General features: G+C 53.4%; 1 protein-coding gene across 8 annotated transcripts in view; it reads right to left on the bottom strand.

The window, feature by feature from the left end:
• Window positions 1–6003: 6003 nt before the first annotated feature.
• The window catches only part of AGPAT3 (1-acylglycerol-3-phosphate O-acyltransferase 3), a 70539-nt gene continuing 48685 nt past the window's right edge, over window positions 6004–27857 (bottom strand). For all 8 annotated transcript variants that reach the window (XM_059686643.1, XM_059686647.1, XM_059686646.1 and 5 more), the window contains 8 exons: window positions 20685–20911; window positions 19363–19532; window positions 18648–18809; window positions 17612–17765; window positions 17030–17132; window positions 14993–15068; window positions 10578–10776; window positions 6004–10282 (listed from right to left, as the gene is read on the bottom strand). In XM_059686643.1, the coding sequence (XP_059542626.1) occupies window positions 10194–10282; window positions 10578–10776; window positions 14993–15068; window positions 17030–17132; window positions 17612–17765; window positions 18648–18809; window positions 19363–19532; window positions 20685–20862 (1131 nt within the window). In that variant the 5' untranslated portion in view covers window positions 20863–20911 and the 3' untranslated portion in view covers window positions 6004–10193. The remainder of the gene's footprint in view (window positions 10283–10577; window positions 10777–14992; window positions 15069–17029; window positions 17133–17611; window positions 17766–18647; window positions 18810–19362; window positions 19533–20684; window positions 20912–27857) is intronic.

Genomic DNA, 27857 nt, shown 5'->3' with positions numbered 1-27857 from the left:
TTCTCATCATTGATGTTTCTTCTCCCTTCCTCTCTGAAATCAATTTAAAAAAAATATTTTTTAAAAAGCTAAAATAAAAGCCTTAAAGTGAAGGTGTGATAGATACGATCACAACCACATAAAAGAAAAAACTCTTTTTAAAGAGTTTGGAAGGGATGCATCCAAATGCTGGCAGTGACTGTCCTGTGCTGGAGGCGACTTTGTCCCTCCACACTCCACCATCATTGCACATTCGTCACTGACCTGAAGAAGGCGGTGTGTGCAAAAAGGGCTCAGGTTGTGGTGAGGTGGCCGATCTGAGCAGGATGCATGGATTCTACATTACTCCTCGCTTCTCCTAAGTCTCAACTTTCTCATCGAAGAGCAGGGCTCCTGACAGAGTTTTTCCCTCCAAAACATGCATCCTATGTAATTGATCCCCACAGAATCCCCAGGAGGAGGAATTCCCATCTCCATTTCACAGATGGGGAAGTGGAGGCACTGACCCCTGGGGCTCGGCCACGGAACACTGTGCGCCTCGCTCATTTCAGCTGGAAGCCAGGGCACCCGAAAGTGGGGCTGCCATCTCATCCCACTTTCTACAGGAGGAGCCGGAGGCACAGGCGTTAGAAGGCAGAGTGGTCCGGGCCCCAGGCCTGTCCTCCTAGCACACGGCTACCTGCGGGTGTCTTTGTGCATCATTCTCAGAAAGAACCTGCTCTCCACACTTACTTGTGCAGCATTGAACAGGTTGAAATCTAGGCGTTAGCAGCGTCCTTCTCCCAGGTTTCATTCTGCATTATGTGACTTAAATAATTAGCGATGGTGAAATCAAACCTGGCACTATAGATGGCATTTCTGGACATTCTGTTCGAGCCTCCTAGTTTTAGCTCAGGTGCCTTTCTTCTTGGCTTTCTGGCAGCCTGAGTTCTTGCTCTCCCCTTTCAAACAGAGGCTATCCTCCCAGCAGCCTGTCCATTTCCAAACCTCCATCCCTCACGGGTGTCCCTGCTCAGTGGAGTGGGAGGCAGGGAGCAGGAGTGACCACCTGCTAGAGACCCTCATCTGTCCTCCACCCACCTTATCAGACCCTCAAGCCCAGGAGCCACTCCCTGCCCTGGTGGGGGAAGCCGGCTGTGGCCTGGCTTAGCCTTTGGGAGCAGGGCCAGCGCCTCTTGAGCCAGCCTCTGGCACATCTAATATTGGGGTAACAGGAACAGAAGAGGAAGGAGGGGTGAGGGAAAGGCCAACTTAAGGGCTGGCTGCCCCAAATGCCAACCTCCAAGGGCACCAAACCTCACTGGATTAGGCGGGAAGGATGGAGTCAGCTAACCCAGATTTCCATGTGTCTCTTCCTACCTAAGCAGCACCATGTAAACTGTCCTGTCACAGTGGCCTGCGTGCTGCACACAGACCCCGCAGCCATGCTGGGTGCCCAGGCCACACGCCCTCAGTTCTGATTTCACTGCAGTGGGGCGGCCCAGGCACTGTAAGGTGCCCACTCCAGGACCTTCGGGGCCCCACTTTCCTGCCTCAGGTCCAGAGCAGGCTGAGCAGAAAGTACTGGGCACTGGCACCACCAGGTCCTTCGGCACCAAGTAGGTAGATAAGTATGCCAACCTCCCCTTGCTCAGAGTGTATCAGAGCGGCTTCTGGGAGGGGTTAAGCCCCCAGAGGTAACCAGCAATGACAGGCACTGTTGTGGCTCCTTGCCCCTCCCTTCTCACCCTCCCCACCTCACTCCCCTCTCTGGGTCCACTGGCAAACAGACCACCTGCACCCGAGTCCTTGCTCAGAGACCACTGTGGTCCCGCTGCCCATGCACGCTGCCCAGCCCCCACCCAAGAGGGGCACCCGTGGTTGCCCAACAGCCTAGAACAGATGCATCCATGGCCTGGTGTCTGAAAATCAATGATTCATTTATTATTTCGATGTTCAACGTTTAATACGCTGCCTTGGGACTTGGCTGGCTCAGGACACACGTAATAAATACTTCCTTTCAAGCGTTCAGAGTACTTAATGGTATGGTTATTAATAGAAAGCCCTTTCAGGGAAGGTGGGAGCCATGTGTGAGGGCTGCGTCTCAGGGGGCTGGGGGGCTGCCCTGGCCAAGCTGCCCGCAGGCCTCAGCCCAGCTCTGGTGGGACCTAAAGGCTCCCTCGAAGGGTCAGCCAGCCTAAGGGGTCCTGGCAGGACGGGCCAGGCGCTCAGACCAAAGGCGACCGACAGCTGTAGAGCCGGGCTGGCATGGTTCTGGTGGAACTAATGCAGCCCTCAGCCCAGGGAGCCTCACCCTCCTGATACCCGGGAGCTTCCCGGACCCGTGCTATCGGGGTTCCGTGGGGGCTTCCTCCGTGGGCATGGTGGAGCATCACCTCCATCTCCATCCAGCTCCTTCCCCTTGTCTGAGGAATGGGGAGGGGCTGAGAGTTCCAAGCTTATACCTAGTCACAGTTTGGTCTTCCTGGTGACCAGCCCTCCTCCAGGAGCCGCCCAGGAGCCCACCCACAGTCACCTCATCAGAACAAAAGAGGCTCCTCGTGCTCTTTGGCTTAGGAATTTCCCAGGGTTTCAGGAGCTCTGTGTCCTGGAGAAACAGACCAGGAGGGGCTGGGGAGGTGCGTTCTGGACACGGAACCTCACACACCCTAAGGCAGGGCACCCTCCAAACCCAGAGTCACGTGCGGCCCGAGAGGCGGGCACATCTCCTTCCACACCAAACCTGCCCCTGCTCAAGGGGGCGCTGCCGCTGGGCCGCCGCCACTATTTCATGGTGGAAGCAGCAGGAGAGGGTGTGAGCAGGGAGTGGTCAGTAATGCATACCTGCTCCGCCGTCTTCCCGAGATGCAGCTCCTGCGCCACGTCCGGGCGGCAGGGTCCCTGGAGGCAGCGGCCCCCTCCCCACTGTGTGTAAGTGTGGAGGCTCACCCGACGGCCCTGGGCTGGCCCGGGGGTCAGGCTTCTTGCAAAGTCCTGGGCAGGGAACTGACCGCGGAGAGACATTGTCAGATCTTTACCAGGAAGCGAGCCGGTGGAGCAGGCTGTGGGGATGGAGGCGCGCTGGTCAGGAATAGTGCCTGAGGACCGGGGAGAAGCCGCATGAAGCTGCATGCAGGTGTGTGGCACCGGCACAGACAGCGGGGCAAAGGGGCACCCAGCTCTGCATCTGCCGGGACAGACAGCACCGAGTCCTTTGAAGTCAGGCTCCTGGGCTCCTGGCCCTCCGTGGTGGGGGCTTAACGTATACAGTGGTTTTGCAAGCAGGCTGGACACACCTAGCGAGAGCCAGCTGTCCTCTCCCCCATCCCAGCTCCCGTTTCAGGTCTCTAAGGACACCCCCAGGCTCCTGCACACACCTCCCGGTTCAGAGTGCTCTGGGGTCCCCGGAATCCCCGCCTCTGACTCCCAAGGCTCACCTCACACTCTGGGCTGCCGAGAGGATGGGGACAGACTGGGACAGCACTGGGTCTCCCTTCTCCTGGACAGAGCCATCATCTCTGGCCAGCCTTACACACCATCCTGCCAGACACACCCTTCCAGAAGGCAGTTTGGGGCCTCACCGGACTCCGCATTCTCATTTTAGGGGGTCAGGCTCCACTCCACCACGCTGGGGTACCCTCTGGCTATAGGCAGGGCCCTCCCTGGGAGGAGGGACTGAAAACACCACCCAGTGCCCCCACAGGTCACACTTTCTGCCCACTTTCCACACCACCTGTCCCCTGGAATAAAGTGCCTGTGGGTGTAATGTTCGCCCCGCTCCCTGATGGAGCTAGAGCCCAGATCAAGTGACATCACTAACTCCTCTGAGATGTCACAGGGCAAGCTGATTTATTTAGCGTTTGGGGAGCACTTTCTTTAAGAAGAGCTTTTCTTTCCACAAATCCCACTGCGTACGGGTCACCTGGACCCTGGTGTTCTCAGGCTTTATACCGGGAGGGACGGAAATTATTCCAGAGCATAGTCTTGTGATTTCACCCTTTTCTTAATAGGCTGGTGCTTAAATGACCACTAAGCTTTGCCCCTACTCTTTGGGGTGTGCCTGTACATATGTGTGCACACCTATGTATGTTTGTGCGCACGTGTTGGTGCACGTGTATATGTGTAGGTATGTGTGTATATATATGCACATAGTGCATGTGTATGTATAGATGTGTGTGTGCACTGTGTGCCTACATGGGTTTGTGTGCATGGGTATGCACATGTATGCATATGCCTTTGTGAAGGTATGTGTGTGTTCAGGTATGTATATGCACGGGCACATGTGCGTGTGCATTCTGGCACACACTTCTCATCACGTCAAGTGGCCAGGGGCTGATTCCTACACACCAGGTCGACCCGGCAGTCAAAGCAGAGGTGGGATCTGGGCCAGAGAAGCAGGTGGGCTGGCCCATCGCCTGGGTGTCCCAGGTATCTGTGGGGGTTCAGGGGTGATGTCCACAGCCAGTCATTTCTACCCATGGACATTTGTGTTCACACAGGATCAGGCACACAGCGAGGCAGAACTGACCAAGACCCCCCCCCACCCCATAGTTAATACCAAGTGGCAGCAGGGCCCTTCAGTTTCACCTCCTGCATCACACCTCCACAAATTCCACTCCTATGCATGTTGTTCATGTGCACGTGTGGGCACAGGTGCATGTGCATGTGTGTATACATGCCCGCATGTGCACAGGTGTGCCTTGCTGGTATACATATGCTCTGAATTCAGGATGTATTTTAAAATAAATCATGGCTAGATCTGATGGCCCGTTTGCTCCCGGCCTCTCCAGTTCTCAAGGGGCTGGGCTGAGTGTGGATGTGGCCCAGCCCAGCTTCCACCACCGCCACCGGGACCCGCACAGAGCAGAGACACACGTCATCACGGCGGTTCCCGTGACATCACGGCTCTTTTAGCTCAATTTATTTTCCTCAGACAAACAAATGTGACCCTGGACTAGCTCTTGGTTCTAACAAGAGTTCTTTATAAAGGAGAAAAAGGGTCCCTTGGTTTTCTCCATAGAATAAATTTTTATAGAAAATAGCTTTGGATGTATACAGGCCCACTTCAGAAACTCTTTCATCCTTGATGGCTCTGAAGAGCCATTTTTAGGCAGAGTCATGTCGGAGACTTTATGCACCAACTAGCTTCCTCCCCGGCCTTGGCCAGATGATGGTGCTCTTTCTCCAATTTTCCCCCAAAGGCAACTGACATGCAAAGGAGAGGCTTGCAAAGTGCACTGAGCAGGAAGTGGAGGATGGAGGATGGAGGACAGGTGAGCGGCCTGTGCAGGCAGCAACCCCACAGGCCGGATCCTTTACTTCGGGGGGGGGGGGGGGGGGGGAGGGGAGAGGAGGCGATAATCTATGCAGACTAGAAACAAAGGAACAGAAGGAGGCAGACAGTCACTTTCTCTTAGATTGTGGATATTTATCCCTCTCTTTCACAGCAGCAACTTTAATAAACAAGCATGACGCCTGCAGCATCTAATCTAGAAAACACCGCCACGCAGGCAGGCTCACGCACGCCCATTACAAAGTGATCTTCACAGAGCATGGCACACACAGTCAGTTTTCGGGACACAGGTTTTTAAAGTCTAAGTTAGCTGCTCCCCCTCCCCCAGCTCCTATAGACCAAAAATACCTCTATCCTCAACTACATAAACGTTGTGAGTAGCAAACTTGTAAAAATGAAGAGTACAAAAAGGAACGCCCATAGAACATATTTGCACCCTGTATACAATGTATCACCCTTTAAACTGGCCGATGGTCAGCTATGGCCGATTGTCAACAATAGAAAAAGACCCCAACATCTGTTACGTGCACTTGAGTCGGTGGTGTGTGAGGTTCTCCAGAGAGGTTTTCATCTCCAGGGAGTGCTTGCCGACGGGTCTTCGTGTTAATGGTTAGTTTGTGGTACATTACTTGCGGATGGTCTTTATGATTAAGAAGCCAGTTGATTTTCCTGGCATTTAGAAAACAAGTAACATTTGATTGTCACAACATACAGCTCCGAGACAATAAATACAAGCAGATCCGATGCATTACTTCATTGTTATCAAGTAACTCCAGTTTAATTTAATACAATTTAGTGCATTTCAGTATCTCATTCACAGTTTTGACTTCTGTCCAAGTGCTTATGCAACAAAAAGGTTAAGAAAGGAAAGTTTACGAGAAAAGGAAATTCCAGGTGAACTTGCCATTACAAAGCTTAAAAATTTAAAGCGATCCAATTGTCTCTGAAAAAGAATGCCTGGCTGCCACTGAGGCTGACTGGTGTCAGCGTCTCTGGGAATTTCCCGGACTCCCTGAAAGTGGTCTTGTCCTTTAATTCCCCGAGTGGTGTGTGAGAAGGCCACCGTTTTCACTGAATCAGCTAGCGGGCAAATGCTTGTGCTGCAACGTAACTCACATGTGTCCACCCCTCGATCACACAGAACACAATGTGACATCTACCCAAAAGCTGTCCCTGTGTTTTTGTGTCCTGGCCCTGATAGGCAAGAATGTGAAACCCGAATGTCTGCATGCACCTGGCCTGGCCCAGTGCAAGTGGGTGGCATGGCCAGGAGTGGGGAGGGGGAAAGGGAGGCGCACCCAGCACCCAGGCCTGGGCGTTCGGAGAGGCTGGCCCTTGCTTTAGGAGCTAACTCACTATACAAAGGGGCAGGCACGTGGGCCAGGGACGTGCTGTCTCCAGAGAGAAGGCAGGCGGGCACAGCAGCCCACTGTTTCAACCCTCAGCCTCGGGAGACGGCAGGAGGGCTGGAAGCCACGTCACACCATTGGACGCTAAGTGTTGCATGCTGGGGGAAGCATGCACTACTGGTGAGAAGTTTGCAGCAGGAGCTCACGCTCAGGGTTGAACAATTCAGCTGAATATCAGCCGGGCTGAAAGGATTCTATTTGGCTTATCCTATAGGTGTCTCGGGCAGAGACAAAGCGACATGCAGAATGACTCCTCCACCCCAAACCTGACACAACCAGTCACGTGGGTGTGGGACGGCCTCCAGACAGCCCTGAACTGCACGTGACTGCAGCCACCGCTTTCCTTCAGACCAAATCATGCTCCATCATTTAGTGTAAGGAGGTCCCCCTGTCTCCGCACACCAGGCGGGGACCGGGACGGACAAGGCAGATTCAGACTTGATCAGTGACCGCACCTGCACCGTTTCTGTACAAAAAAGTGCAGTGTCCGCTGTTGCTTTGTGATGGTTTAGTGGTTTCTACATTCAGAGCTCATCACACGGATCCTGTGCTTCTTGAGGACGGGGCCCCTCCAATGGGCTGTCACCAAGCAGGGGACGGCCTGTCCCTCTGCTTTCTCTGGCGGAAATGCTTGTCAGTGGGTGGCTATGTCAAACCCTCCACCAGGTCTGGAGAAAAGGGGGGCATACGGAAAACGAGCATTCAAAATCGATGCCCTGCTCTCCCTCTGACCAGCCGCGCTGCTCCCCACCGTCACTGCTCTCGGTGCTGTCACAAGGACCCCAGAGATGGAAGCCACAGAGCCCCCGGCAGCTGCTACAAAGTCACCATGGAAATATCACAGTCACCCAGAGGGGCCCAAAGAACTGCGACCTCCAGCAGCTAGACACATGGGGAAGGCCCACAGGCCAAACTCCATGTACTGGGCAGGGGCAGGAGACAGAGGGGGAAGATGACACTGGACTTGGAGACTTGCACCTGAGAGTGGGGCCTTGCCTGAGCTGAGAAACATGCAGCCAGCGACCCCCCAGCAGGAGCAGGGGGCTGGTTCCCAGGCACAGAGCAAGTGGCAGGGCCTACCCCAGAGAGAGTCAGCAAACACTTCCCCCAGCAGGGAGAGGCAGCAAACACCCCCCGGCCTTCACTGACCCAGGACTCGCCCTTTACGCCTAGAGAGCACAACGAGGCTGCAACCAGCATGGCCTGTCCCACGCTCAGCCTGAATGTGACATGGCAGCATCAGCAACACATGGAACTCAGTAGTGGGTGTAAAGGCAAAGAATAAAGAAAAGCACAATTCTGCAATTTATTAATTTAAGCTAAAAATTTAAAAGAGCTCCCCTCCCCCTTTCCTTATGAAGTGAATGAAAAGCAAAATCCACTCTCTCTCTCTCTCTCAAAAAAAAAGTCTGCACAGTCCTGGTGTAGTTTTTATTGCTCCCAAAGGGCTCAGTGTTCAAGGCAAGAGCTGATCCATGTTAAATCGGAAGGAATCACTGAGACTGGAAACCCACACCCCGGTCTCAGGCTCCATTCACAGGAGTCTGCATGGCTCATACATTGACTCGATGTAGAATTCGCACATGATGAGTTGATTTCAGGGGGAGGGGACTTATCTGGGAAACCAGGACTATTAACTAAGTGGTAGAAGATCTAAATCTGCATCTTCCCGGTGGGGCTCCGTCCAGGAGACCCTCCCTCTGGTTTCCTTTAAGCTGATTTAGGCATTCGTGACTCAGCAAATGACACAGGTGAACACGCATGGAGACAGATGAGCAGCACGGTATGAAGACAAATCAACTTGACGGTGGCCGCTCACCCTGGGGGGGGGGGTCGGGGGGGGGGTGTTTCAGGACAGAGGCAAGCAGGCTTAGTTCTGAACAAAAGCATTTTGAACTGTTTTGTTTCAACCCTTCAGCCCCACAAGGAGTTGCATCCACGCGCCCCGGGACACGAGCAGCACAGAACTGGGGCGCAGTTCTCGGCACCTGCCGTCACGGCCACCAACCTAAACCTCTGGAGCATCGCTGTTATGAGCCTTCGCGCCAGCCTGACAAATCTTCCCCAAACACACTTAGGGCCAGTACATTACTGTTTTTTCAACTTAGTTTCTAATTTCTTTTATGTCTCTTTCCTCCATTTTTCTAGAAAATCCAACCTGCCTCTATTCGGAATGCTGGTTACAGTGTGTCAGAGATAATACCCATTAGTTTTCTTTCCCTTGCTAAAAAAAGAGGCAGGAAATGTGACTTTAAAAAAACCAACTTGAAGGTTTAAGAAGGAAGTCCAGTACAGCCGTGTGCGGTGGGATGGCGGAGCGGAGCCACGGGAGGCGGGAGGAACCCTGGTTCCCACTCTGTCTGCCCAGCAGCCTCCAGCCGGCCAGGCTCCATCTGCGGGGCCAACCTCCACCCAGGCCAAGCCTGCAAAGGATGCTGAGAGGACATAGTCAAGCACAGGCTGCCGGGACCTGGGGAGACACTCCACCGGGCACCTGTGGGTGTGGGCACCACCAGGCCAGGAGGCCACCCACCTGGCCAGAAGCAGGCCTCGGCCGGACACATGTGCCTGCTCAGGGCAGGGAGGGTGGCAGGATGGGGGAAGGCTCGCCACAGCTCATTTTCATCAGGGAGTTGAGAGCCACCAACAGATCAACTGTGAAAATAGCATCTCTAGAGGCCAACAAGCCCTGTGTTAACAGTCTCCAACCATCTCAGAAGACAGGCTGGGTGGTGACACTGCTTCCTGCAGCATGACAGGTTCTGGGGCTGCGGGGAGAGGCACTGGCCCAGTGAGGCCCCTCCCAGCACCCAGTAGAGGGACTGCAGTCAGGGCCACAGAGAGAAGGGGCTGAGGAGCTACATTCACTGCACCCGCACCCTCGAGCACTCACACCCAGCCTCTGCCTGCTGCCAGCTGCCAGCCCTGCACGGGCTCCATCCATCCGACACCTAGGGTGTGCTTCTCACCCAGAGCATTCTCTCCACGGTGCCCTGCCCCCACCAGCTCCCCACCCTACTGTCCGGAAGCCAAGATGCTGGTTGCCTTGGGGACCAGAGATGCTGTGACATCTGCACCCAGGAGGCCTGGGGAAGAGTCCTGAAGAGAGTTTGCTGGGGGTGCAGGGGAGCGGCAAGGGGCCAGGGTGAGTTCCCGAAATCACAGGTAAAAACAAAAAAGGGACCCAAGTTTAAGAAGAGAAAGCATCAGAGGCTCTCTCTGGCCAGCAGAGTCCTTGAGCGATGGCGCTGGGTGAATCCGGGACCCCAGGGGCCACCGCCCAGAGCAGATGCCGCCCTCCGTGCCCCGGTCTCCCACAGCGACAGGCGGCCCTGCGGTGCGCTGCGAAGTCTCCATCCGGCAGGCTTTCTGATTTCTTTACTCTTGGCTCAAGTTTATTGGTTAATATTAGTCACCAGTTAATAAGAAAATAGTTTCTAAGTGTCTTTTTTCCTCTGTGTGTGTGGTTCTGTTTTTAATTGAGTTAATCGGACACCACCATCAAGTTAAGTGTGTTCAATCACAGCCATTAATTATTCCTTTTTCTTAAATTCTTGGTTCCCGTAGCTGGAGCCTTTTTCTATTTCAGTTACTCCTATTAGTCGGCGGACTCCAAAGGAAGCTTTAAAACAGGAGAAAGGTGGGTTAGATGGTTCAACTGGGAAAATCATTATTGGGAGGCCCGTGGGGTGACAGGCAGGCCCCTCCCACCCTCCCTCTGCCCCGCCCACGCGCAGTCCAGGAGCAGATGACTCCCGCAGCAGAGTGGCTGGAGCCCGCGCTGAGGCCCCGAGGCCTTGCTTGGATCCCGTCTCCTCGATGCCTCCCAGGCACTGCGATGGCCTGCAGGCCTGGGCGCCTCCACGGGGGGCATGGCAGGCCTGGGCCTGAGCGGTGGGAGCCTTCACATTCCTTACCTGCCCCGACAAAGCCCAGGAATGTGAGGATCAGGAGGGGAGAGCCGCTTGCAAAGACGCCCAGGACAAAGCGGAACAGAGGAGACAGGAGAACCGTGGCCCAGAAGAGGAAATTCAGGAGCGTCCACGGCCGGCGCGCAGGTCTGAAGGGCTCCCCCGGAAACACGCCCTTCTGGTTATACTTCTCCTGCAGAGCATCCTGCCAGAGTCCACAGAGAAAGCGGTGTCATCGCATGCTGTGCTCTTACCCCAGAGAACGCGGTGACTGAAACTGGCTCCACCTGTCAAGGGCCCCAGGGACTGGACCAATCGTGCCCTGTGGGCGGGAGACCAAGGGGCATGACCTTCACACAGAACTTGGCTGCCTGCACCAAAATCTTGTAAAAACACAAACCCGGAGCAGCTCAGTGGCTGAGCAGCGATTTATGAAACCAGGAGGTCATGGTTTGATTCCCGGGCAGGGCACATGCCCAGGTTGCAGCTCAGTACCCAGTAGGGGGCATGCAGGAGGCAGCCAATCAGTGAGTCTTTCTCATCATTGATGGCTCTCTCTCTCCCTCTCCTTTCCTCTCTGAAATCAATAAAATTATATTAAAAAGCAAAACAAAAACCACAAACCCTGTGACCTGACACATTTCCTAGGAAAAGAATGAGTCTGTGCCTGGCCCAGGACGGACACTGTGACCCCAGGGCTGGCGGTCTGAGCTAGGACCCTCATCATCTCCCGCTGTCTCAGGGGCACGGGGGGGGGGGGGGGGGGCAATGGGCAGAGCACAAGTCCTAGCATCACCCCTGCCAGCTCTCGCCCCTGGAAAGTTACTTCACCTCTCCTACTCCACTGCCTATGGGCTAGTGACAGGAGCGAGCAGCCCGTGAAGACACGGGAGATGACCCTCGGCGGGATCGTCAGCAGCGGCACGGTGGGGAGCGTGTTGTGAACACGGAGCAGGGCTGGCCGGCATACGGGCAACAATGGAGCAGACGTCGCCGCAGCCACCGCTCAGACGTGTTAACAGGGGGTGCACTGTGACGTTTAAAGTGCCAGGTTATTCCATTTAAACAGAAAGTATGCAGGACTGGCTATGTGGGTAGGACCACGCTGAGAAGGATGCACCCCACGTGATCGTGGAGGAGTGCAATGTCGTCTGTTTTTATTTTTTCCATTTTATTTCCCACATTCCATTTTCTACAGTTATTGAGAAAAAAAAAGAAAAATATTTTCTACAGTTACGTTTTGTGTTATATATAAATGGGGGAGGAGCTTAACAAACACCTCATCTCACCGCCTCGTCCAACCTGTGGACGGGGACAGTCACCCCACTGCTCGAGGCCGCGAGTGGCCCGGAGCACCCATGACCTTCATGCCCCACGTACACCTCGGGGTGACCAGAAGGCCCAGCCCTTCACAGCCCTCAGCACGTTTCTGCCATTTTCAAGCTCATGTGGCTACCCCCCCTCGGCTACCTGACCCTAAGTGGACGGGACCTGCCTCCCTCTCTCGCCCAGCGCGGCCCGGGGCCCCACAGAGGGTTTACAGTAGGTGGTGGTGAAGATGAACCAAGGCCGAGGCCACACTGCAAAACCGGAAGGCAGGCCCTGTCCACGCCTCCCTTTCTGAATTAGGACTACGTTTTATATTGCGATCCAGTGTCCACGTACGCAACCCATTTCAGGAGGAAACCAAGCTCACCCAGGCCACAGGGAGCATTCGTACACGTTTCCACTCTAGTCTGTTTCACGTGCGCCTGCCCCACTGGGGACAGCAAAGTGGGAACAAACTAATGTTCACAGACAGGGACAGAATATCAGTAGATGGCGGAACACCATGCGGCATCTGAAAGGGGTGAATTTGACCCATTTATGTCACTATCAACAGATAGAAGAAAACAATGGCTAAAAAAAAAAAGAAAAATATAGAACACCACAGTATATAAAAGTATATTATTAGGAAATAGATACACTGCATTTGTGTATTCATTTGCTCAGGTCACTTCTCATTTCCTACTGAACAAATACGGTTGCTTGCACCTGTCACTTTGTTTACACAGAGTTTCACCATTTTAAAACCTGATGGAGATTCAGAGACACACTCTCCTTCGCCGCCTGATGCATCCAAGCTCCACCTGCCTATCTGCCTGTGCACACGCTGTTTCTGTTTCTTCTGGAAAGAGTTACATTGTTCTTCCAAATTATGTTTCATCTAAGTTTTCAAGTGCATGAGCATAAAGCTAGTCACAGTGCTCTCATATTATTTTCACTCTGCTCTTAGGCTGGGTCATCTTTTTTATTCCTATTGCTGTCATCACTCTTTTTTAATTGGTCAGTCTTGCCCAAGGCCTTCTATTTTATAATAGTTTTAAAGAAAAAGCTTTTGGTCCCGTTGATTCACTCTTTTGTAGCTTTGCTTCCTGTTGAAATAATTTATGCTATCTTTATTTGTTCTCCTCTGGGTTTGCTGTTTTGTGTATACATGCGTGTGCATGTATAATGTGTGTGTATGGTTATTAAGAGGACAAAACGTGTAATACTTGAAAAGATTCTGATATGTAGTAAGAGATATGTCCTCTGCTAACCTGATGGTTGTTCCTTTGTGGGCAGTATGTCTTTTCTCTCTGGTGAATCTAAGATCTCTTTTGGTCTTTAGTGTTTTGGAATTTCATTGCCAAGCAGGGATGAATTTCTTTTTATTTTTATCTTATCCCAGACTGTACTTCTTGAACCTGATGAAATCTATGTCCATCATTCTAGGAGTTTTATGGTCATTAGCTGTGACAACTGCTCTTCGCCGTTCCTTCTGCTTTCTCTCTCTGGACCTTCTGGGAGTTGCCTACTGGACCGCTCAGTCGATACTCCGTACCATTTAGCCTTTTCATAAGTTACACTTCCTCTGGGCTGCATTCTGAGTAATTTCTTCTAAATCCTTCTTACTCATTTTCTCTTTAGCTGTATCTCATCTGATATTTAATCTGTTAAGGTTTTACTCTGAATGACGAGATTTCTCATGCCTGTAAATGCTACTTGGTTTTTCCCAAATCTGACTCATTTTCCCATAGGTCTTGCTCTTTTCTTTTCAGTTCCTTCTTTTGTGCTTAGTCATTTCAAAAATACTGATTTTAGTCTCTGATAGTTCCATTAGCTGAGGTTTTTGGAGGGTTTCGTTTTTCTGTCTGTCTTGCTCATGATGGATTTTGGCGCTGAGCTCATCTCCAGCAGAATTTTACCTGAGAAAATCGTGGACAGCTTAGGACTGGAGTCATGTTCTTCCAGTTTTGCACATGCTTCTCCCAGGAGCTCCAGAGAGATTTGCCTGGAACCACTTTTCATGTTGATATTTTCTCTTTGTTCTTGAACTATGTTGTTAGTGTAAATTCAAACCCCAAACCTGGTTGCAGGCAGGCTTGTAATTGTGACTTACCAGGGGGACTTGTTGAGACCAAGAAAGGAAAACTCAGTCATTTCCCTGTGCTGGAAGGTAGATGTTTTTGTTTAACTTTCCTGAGGGTAAAGCTATCAGAGGGCTCCAGCTTTAGCGTTCCCAGTTCCAACTTCTGCCTTGAATCAGGTCAAACCCTTACCTTCTGTTTCCAGGTAGACAAACTTTAGGGTAAGGAGACCAGCAAACGCCACCAGGAGAATGTGGCTGTGTCAGCCCCCGGCTCACTACAGGTCTTTAGCTCCATCTTTTTTTGTTACTTATCCTCACCTGAGGATATTTTTCCACTGGTTTTTAGAGTGGAAGGCAGCGGGAAAGACACAGACAGACATCGATTGGTTGCCTCCCGCAGGTGCCCCAACCAGGGCTGGGGATTGAGCCTGCAACTGAGGTATGTGCCCTTGGACCCGGGACCCTTCAGTCCAAGGGTGATGCTCTAACCACTGAACCAAACTGGCTAGGGCATCCATCTCCTTTTTTTTGGATTCCTAGAGATTTCCCTTATTTTCTTGCAAGCTTGTCAATGCATTTAACAAAATATTTGTTATATAGTGAAAGGATTTTCTGATTATCTAAGCCTCCCTTGGTGCTGAAAACAAAAATCTAGTGTCCTGTATGTTTGTATATATAAAATAAAACAGAATTAAGAGTCAGGGATGAGGCATGCCATGGGGGAATAGAGGTGGGGATGGGTGTGATCATAAGAATCTTGTCATGTCATCTATAGTGTGTTTCTTCTTGCAAACCATATACATACACATATACACATCTGTTATATATCTACAATTTCCTTTACATGAAAAAACGAAACAAACATAATCAATTATTATCCGCCAAAGTTACATAAGCACTGTTATCGTTATATTTTCCTCTAGTTTGTTAATTTCTCAAAAGTTAAGAAAAGTGAAAGAAAAGAGTTAGAAAGAAGCCTCTGGGAAGCCCTGACCCACAGGGGTCGGCCTGCCCGGGCATTCGCCTTTACCTTCTCCTGGTACAGCGCATGGAGCCACTGGGCCGCTTCCTTCTCATCCTGCGGGATCTCGTCCAGAGGGAACCTCCTGCTCGTGAAGAAGATCGAGAGCAAAGTGAATACCTAGGTGACAGCAAACTGAAAACGGGGGCACCTGTGCATCGGGGTGACCCGCTGGCCTGCTTTTGCTCAACCTCACTCTCACTTTCCAAAAACACACACACATCCAAGTAACTTCTCCTTGGGCGTCCCCCAGAGGTGGCCTGGGCTCTGCAGGCCTGCAGGGTGCCACGGAAGGGGCCGAGCCGCATCTATGTCCATGGGCTAGTGGGAGGATGTCACAAGGGGTCCCCAGGAGCCATGCAATGAGCAGGGCGTGCCCCCAGCTCCTCTGCGAAGGGTGACCCTTTATTAACGTCAGCAGGAGTTTTGGTCTCTCATCAGTTCACTCTCGGAAATAATTATGACTTGGAGTCTTTCATTAGGCAAAGAAGATTATGTCTTTCACAGATGAAATCTACTTGCTTCAAATATGAAAAACAACAGAGGTTTGGAACTTTCATCTCAACGAACAAACAGCTGACTTCGGTTAGGACACTAACTTATTTATAAGCCTAATCACCAGCTAAATCGCCAGCCCGTGAGAGGAGGTGTCCATGGGGAAGCTTATCAGGACCAGAGCCACTTTCTTTTTTTGTTAATCCTCTCGGGGGGGGGGGGGGGGTACTTTCCCATTGGTTTTTAGGGAGAGTGGATGAGAGAGGGAAAACAGAGAGAAACATCCATGTGAGAGAAACATCATTGATTAGTTGCCTCCTGCACACACCCCGACCAGGGGCCCTGACCAGCCTGCAACCGAGGTACATGCCCTTGACCGGAATCGAACCCGACACCCTTCGGTCCGCAGGCTGACGTTCTATCCACTGAGCCAAACCGGCTGGGGCGAAGAACCACTTTCACAGCAACTGTTGTACTTCAAGATCACCAGCACACACCTGAGCTAGAATAACTAACTGGGGATGCAGGTGAGACGCAGTTCATCACAGGGGCCCGGCTGCCCACTCCAGAGGGGCCCACAGTGAAAGGACAGCCAGGCGAAGTGTCCATGGCCAGACATGCATGTCCTGTTTTAAGCTATCTCAAACTTTTTGCTCTAAAAATTGAGAATTTGATGTATGTGGGTTATGCCTGCAACCCAGGTATGTGCCCTTGACTAGGAATCAAACCTGCACCCTTTGCTGTACAGGCCAATGCTCTGACAACTGACCACCCGGCCACTACTGGGTGGTATTTTTAAAAGCTGTGCTGACCCAAGCTCTCCAGACTGCAATGGCAAGGCTGGTCTGAGCCTTCAGCAATCACAGTGGCCAGGATGGTGACTGAGTCGCTGGTGGTCGGATGGCAGGCAAGGGCGCTAACGCAGAGCCCGTCTGTGTGGTCTCCACACCAGGGAAGGGCCTGCCTCCGGGGCATGTCTGAATGACTCGGGGGACTGGCCGTTCAACCAGGGAGACCCAGACAGGAGACAGCCTGGGCTGGAATCGAAGTCACAACACCATTTTATGAACAGAGTAATCCCCTGGCTGTTTTAAGTTTAAAATATATTTTGGGGATCAATTATCTTCTCTTCATGAGCCAGAGACACTTGGAGAGTCCAAGCGTGACCGTGAGACACGCAGTCGCCATCCGGGGACCACTCTCCTGGTCAGGGACCTCGATCTTGTGTGACAGGAATGAAGGTCGCTCCCCGTGCGAGGCCCTGCCTGCCTCTCAGAACAAAGCCCAGCTCAGCGTGGACACCTGGGTACCTCACTCTGTCGCGTCTCCCTGGCTCCAGGAGCCACTCGGGTGAAACCCAAGACGGACCCTCCTCCCTTGGACTCTTACAGACTGAGATCCCTTAAATTCTGGGGCTGCAATCACCAGTGTCAACAAAGGTCACAGAAATACAGCATCAAGCCCGGGGTGAGGGGGACCATGTGTTGGGGCTGGGAAGGCACGGGAGGGGGCACTGGGCAGGATGGGGTGCCCACTGGGCACGGAGCTCACCTCAAACACATATCTGCCTCGTACTTCTTCCCGTAGAGGATCCCCAGCAAAGACGGGTTCTTGTTTCCCCGGAAATTCAGAGTGACATCATAGATGGCTGCGACTGTGGGGGCGGGGGTGCAGGGTGAGCCAGGCCGCCGCTCACTCCTGACCCACGCAGAGCCCAGCGGGCTTTCACGCAGGTCGTTTTTCTTTGCCGACTCTCAGCTTTTAGTTGGGCATTTAATGATCACATCTGTGCTCACTGATGTGTGTGCATCTAAATCTACTCTCTGCCCTCTTCTAACTGTTCTCTGCCCCTTTCTTTTATCTTGTCTCTTCTGGGGTTAGATTTTTTTTTCCTTTATAAGGTTTTCAGTTATGTACTTTTTGATTATTTTAGTTATTTTTCCATTAACTAGCATTTTATCACCTCAGAGATGACACCAGGATTTTACAATATGTTAAGTCTGCTTACATGGTCCTCCCTTTTCCGTCCTGTAGTTGACATGTAACTCACTCATGGAGTTGACTGCTTTTGTCTCTCGCTTTGCGTGGGGCCCGGAGGACCAGGGTCCCGGCTCTGGGGGCGCGGGCTCTCACCTGTCCCGCGCAGGCACTGGACCGCGGTGGTGAAGCCCTTGGTGCGAGGCAGCAGGTGGTGCTTGAGGGGGGGCAGCCCCTTGGAGGCGGCCACCTCCATGCTGACGCGGTGTTTCTTCTCTGTGAAGCGCGTGCCCTCACAGTACAGGAGAAACTAGGGCAGGAACACAGGGACAGGGGCTCAGACGACTCCACGCATGGGGACCTGACTGGCAGCAAACCGCTTGCTGTCCGATTTGTAGAAATGACAGCACTCCTCCAGGGACAAGCACTTTGAAATGTTCTTTCATTTTAGGGTGACAACCTGCCCTAAAATACTCCCCACACGCCAATTCCCTCACCGGCAGCTAACAGCATTGGGCTTATTCTCAAAGCATGCAACAGGAAGAAGGGAGCGTGCAGGTCCCCGGGCAGCCTTCTGGTGGGAGCGGAACACACGAGGTATTAACGCTCGGTAACGAGGCAGCTCTCAGAGGCCAGAAGAAGGCGAGACAGAGAAACGGATCTGAGCTGCCTGACACCACTGACTCCAGGCGGGTGTCATCAAACGCTTCTCAGGGGCTTGGGAACCCCCCCCCGCCCCCCCCCGCCCCCCCCCGCCCCCCCCCCCGCCCCCCCCCCCGCCCCCCCCCCCCCCCCCCCCGAGCCCCGGGCCCTGGCTGCTGCTACAGGTCGTGTCCTGTGCCCGGTGACTCTTCTACGCCCTGAAGGATGAACTCACCTAGACCTGCAGGTCACTAGGGGTCGCTCTGGAACCACCTCCAAAGAAGACCCTCCCTGCAGAGGCGGCTCCTCAGCCTGGGCGCTGGCTGGGCACCCACTCCTCTCAGGGGACCCCACTCTGCTGTGCAGGGAGGTGCCCCCCTCCCTCCAGGCTCTGGCTTCCAATGGGGGCAGTGGGAGCAGGTGGCCCCCAGGCCCTGCTGTGAATCGGCCTGGACTTTCCACTCATGATGCAGATCACAGTCATACATGTAAGGTGGCACCAGCCAGTGCAGCCTCCCGTGCCAGGGCCCCCGTGGGGGCACGGACTCACCCACATGTACTCAGGGTAGTCGGCCAGGCACCTCAGCCCTGTGATGACCGTGTCCCGGTCCTCCTCCCATTTCCTCTTGCAGAACACGATCTCCAGGAAGTACCACGTCCAGCCGATGAGGGGCACGCACAGCAGCTCCCTCTTGGCCAGGACCTTGGAGCTCTGCAGGGAGGAGGGGCAGGTAGTGCGCTCTCGGCTGGAGGCTCCCCGGGTGCCCCAGGCCTGGCGTGGTGGTCATGCCTACCCTGCCCCCAGGGGCACCTGACCCTGAGTGTGGGCCACTGGGACCAGCTTGACCCGAGAGCACAGGTGTGCCTCCTACAGAGGAGGAAGCCAAGGCGCAGGCCTGGCAGAGGGAGGGCCCAGGACGCAGCCACGGGAACTGGCGGCAAGGCCAGGCCGTCCTAAGGAGGGCAGGGACGCCACCCACGGCGCTCACTGCGGTGGGACCCCGTGGCCTGGCTCAGGGTGTTCACACTGCATCGGGCACCGGCTCACTGAGGCTCTGGGGACTCACGGGGTAGTAAGTGAGGCTCAGGAGAGGAAAGGCGGGACAGCCAACCTCAGGAGAGCCTGGGCAGCCAGCCATCGAGGCACCTTAGGCCAGCTGTACGCCCGATCCCCAGCTCAGGGGGCCAGGAGCTAAAACAGAAGGAGAGGAAGCCCAGGTCCCAGAGCCAGGCTAGCACCTCCCTGGGCCCCCTGCATCACTCACCCCCAGGACCCCGAACCGCTCACACATGGTCCACCCGCACAGGAAGTCGATCTCGAAGTTGTGGTTGAGGATGATGATGGCGTGCTCCTTCCCTAAGCGGTCCATGGTGGCCTGGTCAGCGAAGAGCGTGCACTGCGTGCAGGACCACCACTCCAGCAGCATGACCAGCTCTGCGGGCACACGGGGAGGGCAGGGCGTTGGCACGCGCAGCCGCACTCCGGCCGGCCTCCCTCGGGCAGCAGCACAGGCCAGGCCCAGCTCTGCCGCGGGCGGGGCTTTCCCAGTATTTCATCCGGACCGGGCTTTTGGGCTAGAAATGGGTTTGGGTGGTTTACATTAAATAAAATAAGTTTTCCTAACTTATAATTACCTTCTCCAAGCAAACATTGGGGAGAAGACAAATGAAACTTCCAGAAAGTAGCAGAAAAATAATTAGGAAAACTTGCATCATAGATGGCTACCTGATGTCCAGTTAAGATTTCCACCGTGCTGGGGGTTTATGGAATATCGCACATTTCATCCACAGAATGGGGGGAGGGGTGGGTGTGGCACAGCCAGCCGGGCCCTGCGGTCGGCAGCGTGGCTGAACGGGCGGCCAGGTGCCCTGAGCAGGGCGACCTCACGGTGAGGCTCCAGGCACAGGGCTGAGGCGGGTCACACAGCACAGCCCCGTTCCTTTTGTGCTGAACCAGCCCCTCCATTTTCCGAGGGCACCAACCCTTGGGGTGGAGGCCAGGGAATGCTTCCAAGACAGCCCAGTGCTAGAGCCTGGGCGCTGAGCCTCGGTTTCCCCATTTACAGAAAGGAGGTAAGAGTGGCTTCTGGGAGAAGAGCACGTGACATTAACTCCATTTAACAGCTTTCAGTCTGTCCATCTGACAGCCCGAGGTTGATGGATTACGTATGTATAAACACACGGACACAAGTGCACAGGTAGCAGACATGCACGTCTACACACAGGTACTTGATTCGAGAGGTGACACAGACAAGTGGGATGACAGGCCCCCTGAGAGAGGGGTGCTTCCCCACCCTGGGGAGGGCGCCTGGGGATCAGTGAGACGGGCTGGCCGTGTCCTGGCAGCTGCTAGGGCTGCTAACGGTGGATGAGTTTCTGACTGTTTCCAAGTCCCAAAGCACTGGGCTAACCCTCCCCAAGCTGCCCCCGCTGCGGGTCCAGGCCGGGTGTCGCCACGCCACTTGCTCGCCCTAATGATGAGTGTGGGTTGAGCATCTCTGCACACGCTCCCTGTGAGGAGTAACCCACCGCCCTCCTGAGCACCCCCATCACAGCAGCACGCCCAGCGGTGCACGGCGGTACTCACGGCTCCAGAGCGAGTAGGCGAGGCGGCAGTTCAGCCGGCGGTACAGCTGCTTGTTCAGGGGCCAGAGGACGAGGGTGCAGAGCTGGATGAAGTTGATGACCAGCCCGCTCACCACAAAGACGAACCCGATGAGGAGGTGCAGGATGAACTGGGTCTTCAGGTAGGCGAGCAGGCCCATGGTCACTCCTCAGTAGCGAGAGCAAGGTCCTTCACTGAGAACGGCCGTCCTGGAGGGACGGGGACAGCAGTCAGGACGCGTCCAGGGCCCAGAGGCCAGAGCTGCAGGTGGAAGGGAAGCCCACCGTCCCTACCTCAGAGCCCAGATCTGCAGCCCGAGGGTGAGGGGCTCACCAATGGCAGACTCAGGAGCTTCTGCAGGTCGGCAAACAGGGACCTGGCACCGTCATTTAGCCGTGTGTCACACATACACCGCACCTCACACACATATGCACACCACACCACACCACACACACACACATATACACACCACATACACACACATATACACACCACACACACACACACACACACCACACCACAAACACACACACATATACACCACACCACACACACACATACACCACGCCACATACACACACGAACCACACACATACACACATATACACACCACACCACATACACACACATACACACCACACCACATACACACACATATACACCACACCACATACACACATATACACACCACAGCACATACACCACACCACATACACACACATACACACCACACCACATACACACACATATACACCACGCCACATACACACACGAACCACACACACACATATATACACACCACACCACATACACACACGAACCACACACACACACACACACACACACATACACCACACCACATACACACACATATACACCACATCACACCACACCACACCACATACACACACGAACCACACACACACACACACACACACATACACCACACCACATACACACACATATACACCACATCACACCACACCACACCACATACACACACGAACCACACACACACACCCAGGCATATAAGAAAGGAAGAAGACTAGAAGAAATATGCACCCAAATATTAACAGTGATGATCTCTAGGTAAAGGCATTATGGGTAATTTCAACTTTTTTTTAGCATCTTATTTAAAAAATTTAAATTGCAACTGAAATAAAACACATAACTGCCTTTTAATTCCCAGGCTGCTGTGCACTTTTTTAAGCTAAAAGGCTTTTGTTTTGGTTTCTAACACAAAACCGGCAACTCCTCCAAGAACTTAACTGGCTTTCCTCCCCTTCTCTTCAATGTGCACTTCTTAGTTCCTAAGATGAAGCCAGAGCTCACATTTTGGGGTTGTGCCTGCTCTGGGCGCTGCCCGACAATTCCCCATGTGAGGAGAGAAACAGGGAAGCTGTGATTCAGCCCCTGGCGAGTCCCAAGCTGGCACGTGATGGTGCTGTGTGCACCCTGCTGAGCGTGCCAGGGACCCACTCCCTGGTATCCCTGTGCCTGGAGAACAACTGATTGCCAGAAATGGTGCCATGGGGTTTCCCAGGCCGAGTCATAGAAGGGTCTCTGCCTGGCTGGCTCAGGGAAGCAGCTGCCAGGGGAGGGCACTGGAGCAGGGGTGCTGGATGTGGAGGGAGCCAAGACCTGTGCCAGGAGAGAGGCCACATGGACGCTGACCCTCCAGGCCCAGACAAGCCTTCAGATGCCTGCAGCCTGTGAGCACCCGACCCGCCCAGCCAGGCTGCCTGCAGCGGTGACCCTGAGCAACCGAGGGCGAGGAAGGCCTCGTGTTCTTACACCACGGTGCCAGGGACACTTGTTACGCAGCATCAGAAAACAATTCATTTCTCTAACGATTACAGTAACTAACGCACTCGGCCAACACCACTTCCACCAACAGCAGATGAGACTCCACAGATCAGATGTCTATAACGTCATAATTTCAATATTGCAGGTTCTTGGGCTCTCACCTCCCTGTGTTACATCTGAGGAAACTGAGGACCAGAGGGGCCCGAGCGGCATTAGGGCCTGCGGCTCAGGACGGGTGAGGCCACGGCGAGCCCTTGGCCACAAGCCGCTCCTGATTTCTGGTTCTGATGCGTGAAGACAGGGTTCCCTTGAGAAAAAGGCCTGAACCCCAGCTCTTGTCCTCCCCCATCGCCGTGACTCTAGAGGACCGCCTGGGAAGCCCTGCCCCGTGGGGAAGCCCCTGCTGCTGCTTTACCTGAGAGAAGGGCCAGGCCAGGCCCTGGGAGGCAGGACAGCCGGCCCACCCCGTCCACATGGCCTTCTCATTAATGCTCAGACGCTGTCCTCTGAGACGGCGAGGAAACCTGAGCCGTTTCCAAGTCCCGTCAGCAGATAACAGGTTTAGATTGTTCCAGGAGCCTGGCACCTGCACAACCGGGGCCCCGGCTGAGGTGGCTGCCTCCTGGGTTCTGTGGCCCCTGTACAAGCCACTAGGACCCCCACCTTCTCAGCTGCATGATCACCCTCCCCAAAGGGACATACAGGGTGGTGTCACCACCACCCACACGCCCCCCCCCCCCCCGGGGACAGGCTGCTGGCCACTCAGAGAGGGGGAGTGAGCCAGGTGGCTCAGCAAGGCCGAGCTAAAAATAGTTCCACAGCAGGTAAGCCTCACAAGGCCCCGAGGCAGGGCTCCAGGAAGCCAGCGAGAGTTCCAGTCCTCCAGTCCCCAGGAAAGACTGGGCACCAGACCCAGACCTCCTCCCAGCTGCAGCGCCCCTGAGCACCCAGTGCTCCTTCTCAAGGCCGGTGGTGAAGGGGAGAGCTGGGAGCCAGGAGCCCTGGCCATTCTCAGACCTGACCCTGGCACCTCATTATGGGTGAGCTGTGTCCCCCAAAAAGAAACATTGGTGCCCTACCTCCAGCACCTCAGAATGTGGCTGTAGGTGGGAATATGGTCTTTACAAAGGTAACCAAGTTAAATGAGGTCACTGGTGTGGGCCCTAATCCATTGGACAGATGTCTTTATAAGAGGAGATGAGGACAGACGCACAGAGGGACAATCATGTGAGAACACGGGGAGGGGACAGTGTCTGCAAGCCGAGAAGGGAGGCCACGGGAGGAACGAGACCTGTCATGACCATGATCTCAGCCTCCAGCCTCCAGCCTCCAGACTGTGAGCAATAATTTCTGTTGCTTCTGTCCCCTGCCTGTGGTACTGTCGCAGCAGCCCCAGCAAAGGAATACACTTCTTGTAAGTATTCAGGCCTTTTCCTAGAAGTGCACAAACCCCTCCCATGTCCTGCTGTAAACTTGGCCCTGCTGCTCAGGTGGCCCAGAGCCTGGCAGTGAACCCTGACCAGGCCTCGCCCTGCTCAAGGGTGAGCCCATCCCCTGCCCAGGAGTCCATCACCAGATGCCCATGGGACCCTCTCCCCAGCCCTGGCCCCTCTGTCCCTCTCAACCTCAAGAACTAGCTAGTCAGGCAGTCTGACCTTCAGGTGAGGATTTTTGTGGAAAGCACATCGTTTCCACAGAAATGGAGATGGAAGTCATGTGCCCACCACCTCCGCACTAGCCAGAGTGTGGCCAGGAGTCCATGGCTTCGCTCTCTGCAGAGAAGGTAATGGCTTTCTCCGCATGTGGACGACGGCTCTTTCATTTCCACATGAGGTCAATGTCAGTCCTTCCATCTGGATGCCGTTCATGCCTCTGCCGACGGCGCGTCAATCATACAGTGGGAGAGCGGAGAGGACCTGACACTGCACCATCCCCTACAACATCCAGGCTGCCCCACAGCCACGCGGCTCACCCTGTGCTGGAGCAGGAGCTGGCCTGTGCCGGGGCTGCCTCGTCAGGTGACCTGAGGCCCTGGTTCCTGAGCTCCAGGGAGACAACCTCTTGGGAACCAATTCCCCTTCTGAGCCGTGCGCACAGTACCTCACCTTGTCCTGTCTGTGTGGTCCTTCCAACAGTCAGTCTAACCTTGAGGAGGCGGTGGTTGGTGAAGGGAGAGGACGCTGAAATATTAGTCTCCATCACTCTCGCTTTAAACACAGCTTGGATGAGCGTGACTGGATGGTCTCCTGGCCCACAGCCAATGGGAAGCACCAGGTTACACAATGGGGCAGGGGGGTGCTGGAGGCAGACATCCTGCTGACAGCAGCACAAAGGGGCAGAGACAAGCTGGTGACTCCATCAGCACCACCTCCGCGGGTGTCCAGTGTTGGGGAGCAGGTTTGCAGACCCAGTGGCACCTCAATGACATCATGAATGAGAACATAATACAACAACTGTGGTCCACCCTGACCTCACTAAAATGCTGAGAAAGGGCTGTACACACTCACCGTGTTATTTAAGAAGGCTGGAAGCAGGGAAGGTATTATTTACAACTCCAACTAAAGTTTTAGAATAGATGAATCCTATTTTCGAGGTTTAAAGGGTCTAGCTGTAGTTCTTAGGTAAACTCATCACGGAGACCATCTTATCTTTCAAAAAGGCTGAAAAAGATGACATATTTCTTTGCTAATAATAATCTGTTGCCAGTCCAGCCTCATCAACATTTGGAATCACCAAGAAGTCTAAACGTCAGGAAGGAGAAGTAACAACATCATTATGTGCAGAGAGCAGGTTTGGATCCTTAGACCCAAGAGAACCCACTGCAACCGAAATGCTACTTTAAACAATAAGTAACGAGAGTAATACTGAAAGGAATAAAATACAATATGCAGAACCCTGGCCGGATTGCTCAGTTGGTTAGAGCGTCATCCTGATACACCAAGGTTGTGGGTTCAATGCCCAGTCAGGGCACAGACAAGAATCAACCAATGAATACATGCATAAATAAGTAGAACAACAAATCGATGTCTCTCTCTCTCCTCCCCCTTCCTCTCTCTCTAAAATCAACAAATCAATAAAAACATGTAGAAATCAACATTCTCATAATGTTCAATAACTACTTGTAACTGAAGTAAGTAACTAGAAGGGATGACAATAGAGCTTATTTCTTTTTGACTTGACAGTTCCAGGTCACTGGACCTAGATGGTCATTGGGACAACGGAGCAGCCTAGGAAGCCACACACTGAAGATGGGAGCTTCAGGCAGCCAGAAGCTCTGCCACATGGGTCACGTGGGGCCCAGGCTGCCGGGACTCCTCCGTCTTCAGTGCACGGCTTCCTTGGGGCTCTGTTGTCCCTCTCCAGGAGGCAGAAAGGGGGAACACTGAAAGTTGGGACTAGGGATTTCCTCTCATGCAAGTGGAATGCAAGCTCAGAGTTTGAGCACTTAGTTGCCAGGAGGATGAGGACATGTGGCCCTGTCATGTGTGCAGGCAGCCACAGGTCCACACAAACGCACAAACACAGAAGGCACGTGGAGGAGACAGTGCGTACATTTGCAATAAAAGACAAACTACCTACTCCCAAACTTCAGGAGAAGTAAACAAAGCCTATGCGATGAAACCGTACATCTTGCAAGATACAAAAGCAGAACTAAACAAATCAAAACATACTGGGCAACAGGTGGCAACAACTAACTGCCCACCCGGCTCTCACTAGTGCCTTTGGTAGGCCTGGGTTACTGCAGCCCTGGGCCCTGGCTGGCTTCAGGGCTCATGAATGGGATGTGGTGGGAGTAACGTCCTGGACTCCAGAGCTTGGCCCGTCAGAGGCCTCGCAGCTTCCCCGGCACCCCGGGGCCACGGAGGGAGGAAGCTGGGGCTAGTCTGCCGCAATGGGACCACATGGAGCAGAAATGGACCCACAGCCCCAGGCTGGCTGCCAGCGCATTACAACCACACGAAGGACTGCAAGTGAGACCAGCAGAAGAACCAGCCTGCTGAGCCCAGGGCGGTGAGCCAATAAAACAATGGTTGCTTTAAGTTGCTACATATTGAGGTGGTTTGTTAGACAGTAATATGTAAATGACACACAAGCCATATTTTCTAAGTTAGTTTGTAAATGTAATTGAACCATAATTTAAAAAACAACAGTCCCCCACCTCTACCCCCAGAACTAGACATATAGATCCTACAGTTCATATGGAAAAGCAAACAGGAAAGACAGCCAAGGAAACCATGAAAAAGAACCAAGGAATAGCCCTATAAAAGGCCACCACATACCATGAAGCCTCAAAAAATCAAGAGTGTGGTCCTGGCCTATGCACGGACATGTGAACCAGTGAGTGGAGAGGCCGTGAGGAGTCCCTGGGCACCTGCACAGGTATGGCCCTCCGTGTGGTGGGAGGCTGTGCGTGGGCTGCACAGTGCTACAGGCTAAGGAACAACACACACACCCCCATATATATATTCACCTTTATTTATTTCAACTTGGGCAAATTGGTGTTTCTATTGTATTTAGATACTATTATAATAAATCGAATACAAAATTAACTTAAAAGCATTACTGGACTAAGTGAATCTTTTAGCATTAGACATTTGCTCCACCAGTGAGTAATGAAGGTACAACTAAATGACACACCAGCCTGGCCGGTGTGGCCCAGTGGTTGAGCTTTGACCCATGAACCAAGAGGCCATCAGTTTGATTCCCAGCCAGGGCACCTGCCTATGCTGTGGGCTCAATCCCCAGTAGGGGACGTGCAAGAGGCAGCCAATCAATGTCTATCACATCGATGTTTCTCTCTCTCCCTCTCTCTGTCTTCCTTTCTCTAAAATCCGTGCTTGAATCTTTTTAAGCACTCGCCGGTTTGGTTCAATGGATAGAGTGCTGGCATGCAGACTGGGTCCAGGGTTCGATTCCAGTCAAGGACATATGCCTGGGTTACAGGATCAATCCCCAGTAGGGGGCATGCAGGAGGCAGCTAATCAATGATTCTCTCTCATCATTGATGTTTCTATCTCTCTCCCTTCCTCTCTGAAATCAACAAAAATATATTTTTTAAAAATACTTTTAAAAAACACTGCAGAACCCTGGTAGGAGGGTGCGAGCCTGCTCCAATCTGTGGACAGCGGGGATGTGGGGACCCTGGGGACACAGAAGCCACGGTGCCACCAGGTGAGGAGGCAGCTGGTGAAGCACCTCCAGGGACCCCTCACACCCTACCTACCCCCAACTCTCCGAGTTCCAGAATCTTTTGCCTTTTCAAGGCTGTTCTGATGGGTGTACTGGCTTGAGTAGTGGCGCTGTTTGCGGTGGGAAGGGGAGGAGGCAGGGGGGAGAGATGTGAAATCT

The sequence above is a fragment of the Myotis daubentonii genome, chromosome 3, assembly GCF_963259705.1.
Source record: "Myotis daubentonii chromosome 3, mMyoDau2.1, whole genome shotgun sequence".
Taxonomy (NCBI): domain Eukaryota; kingdom Metazoa; phylum Chordata; class Mammalia; order Chiroptera; family Vespertilionidae; genus Myotis; species Myotis daubentonii.
This window is presented reverse-complemented; position numbering and strand designations above follow the sequence as displayed.